The following is a 13,494-nucleotide window of genomic DNA, read 5'->3' on the forward strand; positions in this document are numbered from 1 at the left end:
GTTCTATATAGAATGGTGGAACTGGTTTGACTTTTATAGATACAGTCTGATATATGGATAATTATTCCAAGTTCTCGGATATCCTGATCTCCTCATGTGTTCTCAGTCCTGCACGTCTGCAACTGCAGTCTTCTCCCTAGGACCAAGCTCAAGAACCTCAGCAACGGGCACTTCCAGCTTCTCATCGACATTTGCCTTCTGAAAGTCCTTCTTGCTGCACTTGCATGAGTATCGCACCCTGCATCCCTTCTTCTCGCCGATAAAGGGGTCGTTGCGGCACGACTTGCCAAACAGCTCTACCAGCAGGACCCAGACGGTCAGACCGAGTGTGATGGAGATGAGGTTGAGGGAGTTGAGGCTCTTGGCGAGCGGGAGCAGGAACATGACGATGCAGACGGCAAAACGGTTGGCTAGTCGGGTATTCTTGCTCCAGCGAAGTGTTGCCGGCTTGCGATGCTCGTGGCAGTAGGCAATGACTCCCATGAAGAGCAGCGCGATGGCTAGGCCGTGGCAATAGAAGAATCGAATACCGTTGGCGACCTTATCCTCTGCACGGTGGGAGTAGTGCTCCGAGAGTTGCTCGGCGTTGGCGCCGCCTGCGTCTGTTGCCAGGACCAACTTGGATAGTCCGGCAGAGGCAAGGATGTAACCCATGATGAATGGAAGATGGGCGTAGTTCCAGACGGTGGCTTTTGCTGTTAGTTGATAGTCTAAAAATGAATTAGAAGCACTTACCCGAAATGATAGAACGTCTGATAGCATGTATGTCAATGTTGCTGCCATCAACATCGAAATAGATCCAGTTAAAGACAAACGCCTGAACGAGCCCAAGCACAGCCTTTCCCAAGAATGAGTTGACGTGATAACCTCCATAGCTCTGGAACATGACGCCTACAACCGAGTATCCAAAGACCAGTGACACAAAGGCATTGGTGCGTTCCACTCGATGCTCAATGTTGACGGCGGGATAGAACTCAAAGACCTTGGCCAGGAACTTGCCAATGCCGCTCTTCTCACCGGCCATCCTTCCGTACCGGAAGAGCCCAGTGATGATGCTCTGACCCCACATGTCGAGGGCGAGGGCCACCCAAATAAGGCCCAGCCTTGAGGGCATCTCGACATGAATACTGGCGATCCACAGGACGGAGGGTATCAAGACGTTAATGGCTTCGCAAATCATGACGCCTCGGATCATGGGTAGGAGGAAACCGGTAGCCAGGTAGTGAACCAAGGTTCTGAATCTCGCAGCTAGATAGAAAGATACCAGCATCGTATACGTGTTGTGTTCCTCGTTGTCGTAAAAGGCGTATGTCATGTTGGTGGTGAATCTTGACAGGTTAGATTATTCTTCTTTTCAATGCTCGATTAACATACCCTAAGAGACAGGCAATCTCGAACAGAATTTCCAATCGAGTCAAGACGTCGTCGGTTTCGAACCAACTCAAGACCAAAGTGACATCGGCCCAGATCTTCCACGACATGATAAAGGTGATTGCGAAGCGGAGTAGTTCCTTGCCGGTCGGTTCAGCCCAGACATGTTCGCCGTTGATGTGAATGATGCCGACTATTGATATATTAGACGCTGACGCTATGCTATGAGATTCGGGGAATTACCGTAGAGGAGGTCAAAGAACAGCTCGATAGCCATAATTTCTGTGTTTTCTGAAGCGCGCCATAGCAAGCCTTTGTGAAACCATTGTTTCACCACGGGCTTCTTAAAGAGCTTTGTAGTCTCTCCCAGTCGGGCTTGACTCCAGCTCGAGGCGATGGAGACTGTATCCGACGTGGACGTATCCAAATCTGGAGTCTCATCATCATTGTAGGTTCGCAGTTCAGCGCCATAGCCAAACTTGTTGAAGTTGGCGCTCAGACCGTTGGTGTTGGTAGAGAGCCGGTCCAGTTCGCTGTTGAAGGTATCCAGCTGGCTCTGCACGTCTTCCCACTCTTCAAAGGCTGGACCATGCCGCTCCCGCAGCTTGGCTCGACGACCCTCGTGATGATCTCGAGTCTCTCTGAGATAGTTGCAGTGCTCTGTCGAACCGTGGAGGACGACTTCGACCTGTATCTCGTCCTGGCTGCCGTACTTCTTGCGCAGGTTGTCGTAATCTTCGGGCAGGGACACGATCACTTCCTTGCCATTGGGCAGAGCGAACCTCTGCGGCTGGCGCCGTCTCGCGGAGGGCTTAGAGGACATGGCGATACCGTCGGACAAGAGAAAACAAGACAGTTCACGCTTGCAAAATCAGAAAAAGACAGCAAGAGGGCGCGACGAGGAAGAAATAAGAGTCTGCAAAAACAAGACAAGGATTCTCGTCGCTGACCCCAAATTACAGATGTAGGGCGGCCGCCGTCGTGTTGGCCCCTGGCAAGTTGATGCCGCTATCATTGGCGTTTGATGGTGTGTCTGGCGGCCCATTGGGCGCCCCCAGCCGGTCAAGATGCACAATCGTCATCGTGGCAGAATAAAGGCACCTCTTGTTTAAGCTTATCGAGACCCGATTCCATCTTGACTAAGGCATTGGTCATCATGGTTGTCTCTTTGAGAGAATCGCTTCTGCTTATTGATACGCGTGCATATGGAGATGGACCAAGGATGCGCGGCTCATTCCGCCCAAGTGCCGGCTGAGTCACGTGAACACATATCCGGTTGTTTACCGGCTGCGGCTGCAAGCGGGTGGGCGAGTGGGTGCCTGAGGCTACCAATCCTAGCTCAGCCGTCGACCGGTAATTCGGAGCAAAGATTCAGCCATCACCAACTACCAAAATCCCCATCTCCCCCCCAATCAACCTTCAACACCGCCAAAATGACTGCTGCGTGGAAAGCCGCTGGCCTTACGTACGTCAATTGACCCCTCGCCCTGCCGATTCGACCATTGGAACTGTCCTGTCGATTTTCTCACTCCCCCCGACCGACCGTGTCCGAGCCCCGAGACCGAGAGAGCTAACAGAAACCCTTTTTCCGAATAGCTACAACCGCTACCTGGCCGTCGCCGCCCGCGTCGTCCGCCGAAGCTTGAAGGAGGATAAGAGAATCGCTGCCGAGCGACGAGGCGAGATGGACCTGCGATTCGCCAAGTGGCAGGTAAGGCGACCTCCCGGCGATGCGGAACCAACTGGACATGGAAAACTGACGGGTTAATTACCTCAACAGAACGGCAAGCAGGGCGAGGCCCAGAACCTGGCCGCTGCCAACGCCGCCAACGCCGCCGAGAACGCTGCTTAAAGCAGATCGACTTTGGGAATGATTGCGCGTGGATAATGGGAGCGTGGCGCCCGAGGGGTTGCTCGGCCCAAGATGAGATGGAACAGAGCAGCTCAGCCTGCTCACGGGGAGGGCAACCAATTGCATGCACCTAGTGCCACTGTATCAATAACGATTGCTGCAATGTTATCAATCAACCAAAAAAGACGACGACTGCAATTGACGGACCCCCAAGGAAAAATTGCTGGTGATTGTATGCTGTGCCCATCTCGACTGCTACACTGGTGATGCTCGGCGGGACGCAACTCGAGGCTACCCGGCTACCGCCGAGGAAAACAGGTGCCTCTCCACAAAACCCATATCGTCAACAATCAGATTTCATGACAGTAGAACTTGACCATTCATTATACCTTGACCAATTTCACCACAATCGTCATTCTCGCTCACGCTGCTCATTTGTGAATGTCGATCTCATCTGCCATCTGGTGACTTTTTGGGCTCCCAAAAGAGACGGGAGCAGTGGAACCTAAACCATCTGAACCATCATCTTGCTCCCTTGCCTAACTTCACTCTCTAATAATTTCTGCCCTTTTTCTTTCACCCTCGCACGCCCGCTCGTGCGATAATACCCCCATCCCCTTTGATGCGGCGGACGTCGCGTTAAACCGTCGACATGGCCGACTTCGGTATCGGGATCCCGGACGGTGGGTACCCAAAAGATGGATGGGAGATGGTGATGACCCCGTCAAAAAGTCTGACTTTGAGGCCTAGATATCGCGAGACTATCGCTGGGCCAGGAATATGATCCGCCGCCTCCGCCGCCGCCTGATATCAAGACCGAGGGCATCCTCGCCGTTGACATTACCGAAAAGTTCGCTCAGGCTGTTCAGAGTAGGTCGTGGCCGTGGTCTCGTGCTTCTGTGGTGAACCCCGCGATTGACACTTGCAGCTCTCGCACCCGGCGATCTCGTCAAGGATGGATTCTTTACGCTTTTTGAGTCCGTCGCGGCTCTCGAGGTATGATTCCGGAGTGGACGCGACTCATGGCGAGGCTCACAGGCATAGATCATGGATCCCAAGATGGACAGCGGTTGTGTCAAGTCAGCCGATGATCTTGAAGAGCTGTATGATGTCAGTCGGCCGCTGCTCCCGGAGGAGGTGCTAGGGGTTATAGATCAGCTTCTTTGCCACGAGGTGAGTCTTTCTCACTATTTGATAACTGGACTTGTGCTCATTTTCCCAGATGGCGTGGCACCTGGGATATCCCCTCTCACAGACTCTGTTCACCAGCGTCTACGCCGAGGCCCTCCTTATGCCAACGCCAATCAGTGTGGGAGAAGCCCGGTTTGTTCGAAACGCGCCAAATGATTCCCCAAGCAGGTCCAGCATGCTCGAGATTCTCAGGGCTTATTGTCTCGGCCTGCTGAAGGCCTGTGGTTACGTGAATGAAAGGATTAGGTCTGAACATTACTATGAGGTGAGTATCATCACTGCACCGGGCTCAAGATCAAAATCATTCTGACACTGTATATAGGAGGAAGACTTTGTCACAAACACGTACAATAGGACCCTGCTTGCCGAGATACAGCCACAGGCCGTCCAGCAAGCCATCCAAGAAGCGAGGAACCTGCTAGCCACGCTGGGCGAGGAAGTCAGCGACGAGATTCGAGAAGCCCTTGACCGTCGGCTACAGCTGAGATCCTTGTTCTTGGATGCTACCCAATGCCCCCAGCACATGAGGGAACCCGGTGTCGCTAGGAAGCCGTGGCTGGAGGCCCTGCAACTACTTCCGAGCATCAAGTCATCTCACTCACTAGGACGGCCCGTCGACGAAGCTTTCAGCGCCAAGCTGCAGCGCAAGCTTGCTAGTACCATGCCTCCGAGACCCATCGTGAAGTTGGAGTTTGACGACGCTTTTGGTCATTTGTTGAGGCTGTTCAAGGATGGTGCCCAGCTGATCGACGTGCTTCATTACAGCGACTCCCAGAGTCTTCAGGTAACAAGCATTCCCATCTCAGGAGGTCAATGCTAACAACAGACAGACATTTGTGTCAACCTTCCAAGCCAAGAAGCCCCAGCCACTGGTATACGTGCGGACTCTGCTGCAAACGTTCCTGTTTAACGAGATGGAAGTTCTGGGTTCCATGAGCATCCGCCAGATCATGGATGATGACTTTGCTACGGTGTCTATGCCCGCAAGCCCTCAGCTTGACCGTGCCAACGACGAGATCGAGTTTCCTCAGGACCCGCGCTTCGTCATGGCCGAGCAGATGGAGCTCTTCCGTCAGAGAGCAGCACAGCCCTTCCTGGATGTGCTGCGGACATTCTGCCAGAACCGATGCCGTGTACGACGCACGCTCTGCCACATCATCCGGGACTGGGAGAATCTCCAGGCGGATGCTGAGGAGATTGACCAGATCATCCAAGTCAAGGTCAAGGAACGGCCGATGAGGCAATCAACAGGCATGGGCATCCCAATGGAAACGTACTCACTTCCGCTTTCATCATGGACATATCTGTACAAGATGCGTCTGATGGAATGGATCGTGCAACTGGGCTTTGAGCTGGAGGTCTACCAGCCAGATGAACTCGCTGGCATGTATTGGTACCTGAACTACCTTGCTAAGTGGAGGGTCCAGCACACGGAGAGGATCAAGTCGTTTGTCATCCGGAGGGCAGAGGAGTCCCGGGCAGCCTCACAGCACTCGAATCCAGCCGTCGACCGCCAGCTCGAACGATCACTGGCCTTCATCCGGCTGATGCTGCTCGACTCTGCCGTGACATGGGAACTGTCGGACGCCCTGTCTTGTCTCTACACCGTCCTTACCCGGCTGAAGCTCGTCAAGGTGCCCCCAAGACCTTACAGTAACGACGAGCTTCGGTACGACCTCCGAATGCGGCCATTTGCCGCCATTGGCCTGCCAACACTCCCCAGCTTTGACGAATTCACTCAAGGAACATCGCAGCCCGAGATAACGACTCTAGAGATCCTCGAGTACGCAGAGAAGGCCCTCGCAGGTGCTAAGAAGGGCTTCGAGGTGCTGTCCAAGTTCACGCCCGATGATTCGTTCTCTGTAGGCTCCCACGACCGGTGGGTCGGGTCCAAGAAGAATGCCCTCAAGGCCTGCATCGCGACGGGAATAGCGATCTCGGCGCTGCAAAAGGCTGTCAAGAGGGAGCAGGAAACCGGTGAACTGAAGATCAAGGCCGAGGTGCCCACACCGGATAAATCTTATCACGACTGGTGGATCGTGCCTCGGATAATCCCTACCTAGGAGATGGGAGAGGCCTAAGAGGATAAATGATAATGTAAAGGATAAAATGAGGCTAAATCTAGAGTGCGTTCACAGGTATAGTTGTACATTTGGGTATCCAAATGAGAGTTTGCCTCCTCTTCCATCCATCCATCCATCCATCCGTTCTCCGTCCCTGTTGTAGACTTGACAATAGATTCGAATATGTATTCGAATGACTGTAAATCAAAGAAGTAAACAAAAAGAAACGCCGGTTTCATCGTGTCAGAATCTGTTGATATGCCAATTCCATTCTCACCGCAAATGTATTGGCTGCCGAGATATCGGTATCAAGGCGATTGGTCTGCCCTCAATACTGGGTCTGCGAGATAGTCGAGGTGGGACCCGCGCCTGAGCTAACTGGGATTGTGAAGCATCGCTTAAGCCGCAACGCGTCGTCGAGCAGCCCCGGCCATGCGAAGTCGGACGGTCTGCTCATATAGCACATCCTTGAAGGCGAAGAGCAGGGCGGCAGTCAGCACGCTCTGGGTGACCTTGGGGCCAATGCCTGTTTCTCTGTTAGCATGCCGTTCCGTGTAAGTGTGGATATAGATACTCACCTCTGTAAAGACCAGAGTAACCACTCTCGCTTACAATGCGGCGGAGAGCGGCAAAAGAGCCCTCCTTCTTGCCCTCGCTCTGAACGTGCATCTGACTCTTGACAGTGATGTAGGGGTAGGTGATGGTGGTGGCAAACAGCTTGCCCAGAGCACCAAGGAAGAAGGCGATAGTAGGGGTAACCTTGCGGCGCTTCTCCACCGTGTTCTTCAGCTGCTCAAAGAGAGTGTACTGAAGAATGGGGTTGATGACGAGGACCAGGGCCGGAATGACACCGGCAAAGAGAGCCTGGGGCCCCTCGTTCTTGAGAAGCTGCAGCAGAGTGCCGATGGTGCTGGGGGGCTTGGAAGGCTTGGCCTCGGCACCGGCCTCGACGTCGTCCTTCTTCTTCTCCTGCTGGCGGGTGGTGACCCGGGTGTTGACGACCCAGATGGGGTTGGTGATGATGACGGTGGCCGACCCGGCGATGGCTCCGGCGATCATGGACTCGACCGTGGTGAGCTTCGCGCCGGCGCGGCCGGCCTTGGCAGCGGCCTTCTCAAAGAAGGTGCGGGTCCATTCGTACCAGTAGTAGTAAACAAAGTTGGTGATGCTGATGCCGAAGAGGGCTGAGTTAATACCGGAGTAGAGGCCCGAGATACCCTCACGGGCGATGATGTTGCCAACGGCCTCGCTGAACTTGCTCTCGGCCTTCTTGGACTCGACCTGGGCGCGCGTGGAGAGGGTGATGAGTGGGTACCTGGATGTTCGTCAGCTAGCGATCGCGATGCGACACTGGGGACCAGCCCTACGTCAGGACCATGGACAGAAGACCACCACCAGCGCCGGCGAGGGCGTGGGCGACATTGTCGTTCTGGGGGATGGGCGCCTTCTCAGTGACGACGACCCTTGCGGGCGTGATCTCGACCTTTTCAGGTATCTCGACCTGGGGGGTGGTCTCCTTGTCGGCGTTGTCGGACATGATGCGCGTCGGGGTATGCTTAAGCGAGCAGCGACAGACAGAAAGAGGCTTGAGCTTTCAATGCGTGGAGGGGATGCGAATCGAGTCAAGTCACCGTCAGGCAAGGGGAATTGGGGAACTTATAAAACCTGGGGAAATGGACGGTTTCGCGGGGCCGTGCTCGACTTAAAACCCAGTCAAGAACATGCCTAAGCCTGGTTTAAGGGCCTGCCTGGCTTAAGAGCGTCTATCTCGGGATCGGCGTCTGGTCAACTTGACTCGAGGAGGAGCCTGTGCCCCTAAAAATACCGAGGTCGGGACATGATACCGAGTAACCTTAGCTGGAATCGGCCAATGTTCCGCATCTGAAAATGAAGTCACCTCCTCCCCTTCCCCTCCACTTCTGTTGGTTGGACCGGCATGTGACGTGGGGAAGACCAGGCCGGCAAGCCCAGCTCTTTACCGTGTCACGCTAAACCTGATGAAGGCATTGTCAGGAGAGCCACTTTAAACGACCGAACCTCGGGATCTGAGGATCCCCAAACTCGGAGCCAAGGAGAAACAAAAAGTGCGGACGCGGTGCCCGCGCTAGGCCCCATCCAGGTCTAAGTAAACAAATCGACCGCCACACACGCTTCATCCTTGCAAGTCGCACACCCACACCGCGGGTTTAACCACCTTCAGCCCAGCGTCGCGGTATCTGGCATATCCCACCCATCCATGATTGTTTTGAGTAATTCTACCACTGCTCGTCAATGCCACGGCGCAGAAAGTCCGGTCTCGAGTCCGAAGCCTTCCAAGTCCGCTGGCACTCGGTTGCCAACATCGCCACGCCCAGTGCGGACATCATGTCGTCGCCTGATCCGCTCAACGACACCATCGATACGAGCGTGGTCCTGCCTTCATCAACGCGCCGCGTCCCCCGCAGCAGCCAACGGTCCAGCCGGTTCTCCACCCTGGGCACCTCGCCCAGGAAGCAGATGTTTGAGCTCGAGGTCGGCGACGATCGAGCTCCCCAGAAGTTACTGGTGACGGTCGAGACGGAAGAGCCAAGCGCGACGGCAGGTCCGGGAAGCGCGCGACGAAAACTGTTCCAGACTTCGAGTCCTTTGTTACCAATGTCCAGGCGGAGAGAGATGGCGACCACGACGACTGTGCCTTTGAAGAAGGCCATTGAGGAGGAGATGGCCGACCCAAACGCGACCCCGAGGAGGAGGGGCCGGCCGAGGAAAACAAATGGAACACCTCTACCCGGCGCAGGCACCAAGAGAAAGTCGGGAACTCCAATCAAGAAAACACCAAGGCGACCGCGATTATCGAAGGGTACGGAGACGGGGAACGAGACGGTAGGGTCCAACGCAGGCCGCACGCCAGGAACAAAGAGAAGAGGTCGACCGCCCAAGAATCGACCTGTTGAACCACCCAGCGAGCTGGGAACTGACGTGGATGGAGGAACTGCTGATATCGAAAGGAGACGGCAGGAACTTGGTCCTGAAGAGGTGGCGGAAGTCATGAATGAAGCTCCTGCGCTCCCCTCTCTTCGGGGTGACGACTCTGAAGCTGACAATGAGATGACTCTGATCATCACTCCTTCAGAAGCTGAAGGGTTGCAAGCAAATCAAGCCCAGAACAATACCGCCCAGAACGATACTACGGCTCTACCGCATTCGGAGCCTGATTCGGATATTTGGATGGCAACTCTAGACGACGAACCAACCCCACGGCCTTCAAGTCGAATAGCGCAAAGAGAGCCTGCGCCCTCGAGCCCTGACCATGAACAAGAGGCCGATACTTCGGATTTTGGGGACTATGGATACCTTCCACCGGCAGGCAGCGATGTCTCTTCCGCAGACGAACCTGAAAGTGAAATTCAACCTATGAACAACGACACCATTGCGGCTGGCGAAGACTTTAGCATGATTTTCATGGACTCTCTTCCATCGCTCCAGGCGAACTTGCGCAGCTCCGTCCAGGAAGTCACTGAGAACGATATTGGCGAAGAAACAAGTATGATCATCAACAACACGCTTGAATCTCTGCGCCAGTCCTTGCAAGAGCGGGACAGGCCTAACACGGAGGCGGAATCTGCTGAAGCCCCCAAGCCAGCTGAGCCTGCCTCCTCTCCACCCCGAGAAGAACCTAGGAAACCCAGCATTCGTCCTCCCCTGACTTTTTCGCCGAATCGCAACATGTCCCCAAGGTGGCTTCGAAGCCCTCGGAGAATGGGATCTTCACCCTTACGGCGCCAAGTATTGGAGTTGAACGCAAGAGAGAATGCAGATGCGGCACTGGAGGCACCAGAAGAGCATGACTCCCCTATTACTGCTGGGGGCCAAAGATCGTCGGTCCCCCCAGATCATGAAGAGTCGAACTTGTACGATGACTCGTTTTCTGAAATTCCAGATGCTGTACTTGAAGCAGCGACGCCACGACGACCTCAAAGAAATGTTGTGGATGAGACATTGTTGGAAGATGAAGATGTGGAAATGGAGGATGAGCAGCCTCCTCAGCCAGTCGAAGAGGAGGAAGAGCAAGAGCAAGAGCAACAACAACAGCCAGAGCAAGAGGAGGAACAAGAACAAGAACAGGAACAGGAAGGGCAGAGAGACCCCCCGGTAGCTTCCAATGGAAGTGTTGTCTCTCAATCGGACGCTGGACGTCTCCCTACCCCTGACGATACCCCACCGCAACTTGATGCTCAAGAGGATCATGCCGAAAAATCGATACACATGTCGGGAACCTCGGCCACATCTACATCCCCTCGAGGCTCTTCTCCAGCTGCTCCATCGTCCGGACAATCCTCGGCCAGCCAAGTCCAGATTGTTCCGGAAATTGTGGAGGAAGTCGTCAACGAAGATATTGAGGACGCTGTCGTGGATGAACCTGCTGAAGAGATGCAGGAGGATAACGAGCCGGAAGAGGACGAGGAATTACCGGATATCAACGAGCCGCGGCCAACAGGTTTATTTGTACCCAACGACGCCCGTCAGCCTGAGGTTACGCCACTTAACCAGATGACGTCTCCTCTTCAGGATCCCCAGTCACTTCTTCCAGAAGCAGTAGCGGAGAAGGTGCTACGGCCTACACTCTCCCCTATCGTGCGAGCAGGACGGGCGTTGCAAAGCGTGACATCGGATCCTCCCTCGCCAGAGACACGTGAGCAACACCTGCGGAGCCCCTTCAGGAGCTCTGTGAGCAGAGAGCTGGGACCCCGGGAATCGCAGCCGATCCGACGTCTGAGCGCCAGCCCTGGGAGATCCGTTGCCTTCCCAGCAGTTACTCAAATACCCCCGGCCAACGAGGCATACGAGGATCCCTTTGGTACGGACACCAGACACACTGGTCAAGCTAGCTTTATGGAAGCGCTTGAGAGAAGTGGCGGTGATCCTTCACCACGGCGGTCACGGAGATCATCTCGGGAATCTACGGCAAGCTCTCTCCTTTTCCAGCCTCGCAGTGAGGATGGAATGAGTTGGGTGGAGAACGAGGGCCCTATTAGCGCAAATCTTCGTGGCGATGTTCCGCTTGAGGCCTTTGCTCGATCGACAGTTGGGAAGGCAAAGAGCCCAGCTATCGATCGAGGCCAACTAGATGGCGCAACGGACGAGGCAGATGAGGAGCCTGAACAGGATGGTGACGATATGGACATTTGGGAGTTCGAAGCACAGCGGTCGTCTCCTCGCGCGGCTCGCCAACACTCCAGGGAGAAGACGGCCGAGGCTCCCACTCCTAGGCGGAGCACCCTACCTAGCCCCTGGACGAAACGCACAAGTCGTGAGGCACAGCGTGAGATAGAGGCCGTTGTCCAAAGGAACGTTCAGGAAGTCACAGAAGAAGCCAACGAAGGGGAGGAGGAGGAGGCAGAGGAGGAGGTAGAGGAGGGAGCAGACGCGGAAGCATCAGACGCTGATGCCACAGAGGACGCTGTGCCGGAGCCAGCTCAAGCAGAGGAATACTCACTTCTCTCTCAGAGGGGCAACGCCCAGCAGCAGCAGAACAAGGCCCCGGAGTCTGCAGTCAAGGCTAGTCGCTTCGACCTTTCTACCTTCTTCTCTTCACCAGCGACTATCCCAGGGATGTTAGCCGAGAAGTTTCTGTCAGCCAAGAAGCCTGCACCCCGGCCAACTGAGCCCGAACCGGTGGAAACAGAATCCACCCTACCAACAAGTTCCATGTTTCCACAGCTGCCACAGCAGGAATTACGGCCTCGAGCAGGGCCTCGGGCTGGCTTCTTCTCTCCTGTCCGCGCTCCACAGCCAGTATCAAGGCGGCATGAAGAGGAAGCAGAGTCACAAGGGGCTTCTACAGAGCAGGAGGGGACTGAGGGGCAGTCAGAACCTGAAGAACTTGAAGAGCACGAGATGCCCTCGGTGCCACAGAAGAGGAACTTCACACCCCAACGAAGACAGCCGAGCCAGTCCTTCTTCAAGACTTCAACTCAAGCTGTTGCACCAACTAATAGCGCGCCTACCCCGCCAAGGATGCAACTCTCTCATGCCGACATCCAAAGGTGGCAGCAAGAGACTTCAAATGCTAGCGAGGACTCTCCTGAGCCATCTCGACCCCTTCTCAGACCCCTCCCACCTAAGAACGCGTCCCCAACCAAGTCGAGTCTGCGCTCTCCCCTTAAACCACACACACCCGGTCGTGTGGTCGAGTTCACCAGCAGCGTTCTCTCTCCTGTTGAGCAGGCCAAAGCTCGACAGCAGCGCCGACTGTCCAATTCGTCTGCGGCATCGCAGTCCAGCAACACAGCTCAGCGTCCACGTCTGAGACCACCGCCCCGGCAGAATGCCAACAAGGAGAATGCCGTGGCTTCTGACGTCTCCATGTCCGACGCCTCACCCGTTGCAAAACAACAACAGCCCCAGCCCCTGTCCAAGACCGTCTGGACACGGCAGCACTGGCTCTTCCTGGATGAGCTGCTCCAGCTACGCCGCCAGGGGCCCTATCGCACCAACTACGAGCGCCGCTCAGACAAGTACCTGGGCAAGACAGTCAAGAGCCAGGGCGAATCCATGACGCTGGAGCGCTGGCACCTAGACTGCGTCGACGCCTTCAAGGCCGAAGTCGGCGGCTGGGACGAGGCCTCGCTGGCAAAGAGGCTGTTTGCCCTGATCCTCGGCGAAGAGAGGAGGAGTCAAGGCGTCGTCGACAGACCGTCATCACGAGTCATGTTTCACTGAAGTTTTTTTTTTGAGTCGAGTTTTATGAAAGTATGGGAATTAGCTGGTCTAGCATGCATGAGGCGTTTCGATGAGTTGTCCTTTGGAGGAGATACCAATTTGTATCGTTCAAGCATTGATTGCATTGCAATTGTTGGTTACACGCCTACCCACGCACACACATCACCACATACCCCTTTTTACAAAACACCGTTATCTAGGATATGAAAGTTAGACATAGCAGTACAAAGCACATGAACAATGACGCAGCGATGAAAAAAATGCTCAGCATAGACGATTCTGTTCCCTCTTGAAACGCCTGATCTACTGTGTGAC

General features: G+C 54.9%; 5 protein-coding genes across 5 annotated transcripts; 3 read left to right on the forward strand and 2 right to left on the reverse strand.

Moving 5' to 3' along the window:
- Positions 1 to 102: 102 nt before the first annotated feature.
- NCS57_00119500 (uncharacterized protein) lies at positions 103 to 2,194 on the reverse strand (the record flags this gene model as incomplete). The annotated part of the gene is made up of 4 exons (XM_053051265.1): positions 103 to 689; positions 736 to 1,328; positions 1,375 to 1,564; positions 1,615 to 2,194. The coding sequence occupies 4 exons, from the start codon at positions 2,192 to 2,194 to the stop codon at positions 103 to 105; spliced, it is 1,950 nt and encodes a 649-aa protein (XP_052919780.1).
- A 610-nt stretch (positions 2,195 to 2,804) lies between these two features.
- NCS57_00119600 (uncharacterized protein) lies at positions 2,805 to 3,223 on the forward strand (the record flags this gene model as incomplete). Its single annotated transcript, XM_053051266.1, has 3 exons — positions 2,805 to 2,836; positions 2,968 to 3,082; positions 3,152 to 3,223. 3 exons carry the CDS (start codon positions 2,805 to 2,807, stop codon positions 3,221 to 3,223), a joined length of 219 nt encoding a protein of 72 aa, XP_052919781.1.
- A 652-nt stretch (positions 3,224 to 3,875) lies between these two features.
- NCS57_00119700 (uncharacterized protein) lies at positions 3,876 to 6,477 on the forward strand (the record flags this gene model as incomplete). Its single annotated transcript, XM_053051267.1, has 7 exons — positions 3,876 to 3,906; positions 3,974 to 4,093; positions 4,152 to 4,219; positions 4,268 to 4,396; positions 4,446 to 4,679; positions 4,737 to 5,198; positions 5,245 to 6,477. The coding sequence occupies 7 exons, from the start codon at positions 3,876 to 3,878 to the stop codon at positions 6,475 to 6,477; spliced, it is 2,277 nt and encodes a 758-aa protein (XP_052919782.1).
- Positions 6,478 to 6,875: 398 nt separating this feature from the next.
- On the reverse strand, positions 6,876 to 8,014 carry NCS57_00119800 (uncharacterized protein; the record flags this gene model as incomplete). Its single annotated transcript, XM_053051268.1, has 3 exons — positions 6,876 to 7,003; positions 7,056 to 7,792; positions 7,845 to 8,014. The coding sequence occupies 3 exons, from the start codon at positions 8,012 to 8,014 to the stop codon at positions 6,876 to 6,878; spliced, it is 1,035 nt and encodes a 344-aa protein (XP_052919783.1).
- Positions 8,015 to 8,748: 734 nt separating this feature from the next.
- NCS57_00119900 (uncharacterized protein) lies at positions 8,749 to 13,179 on the forward strand (the record flags this gene model as incomplete). The annotated part of the gene is made up of 1 exon (XM_053051269.1): positions 8,749 to 13,179. One exon carries the CDS (start codon positions 8,749 to 8,751, stop codon positions 13,177 to 13,179), a length of 4,431 nt encoding a protein of 1,476 aa, XP_052919784.1.
- Between the last annotated feature and the right edge of the window lie 315 nt (positions 13,180 to 13,494).

The sequence above is a fragment of the Fusarium keratoplasticum genome, chromosome 1, assembly GCF_025433545.1.
Source record: "Fusarium keratoplasticum isolate Fu6.1 chromosome 1, whole genome shotgun sequence".
In the NCBI taxonomy this organism is placed as follows: domain Eukaryota; kingdom Fungi; phylum Ascomycota; class Sordariomycetes; order Hypocreales; family Nectriaceae; genus Fusarium; species Fusarium keratoplasticum.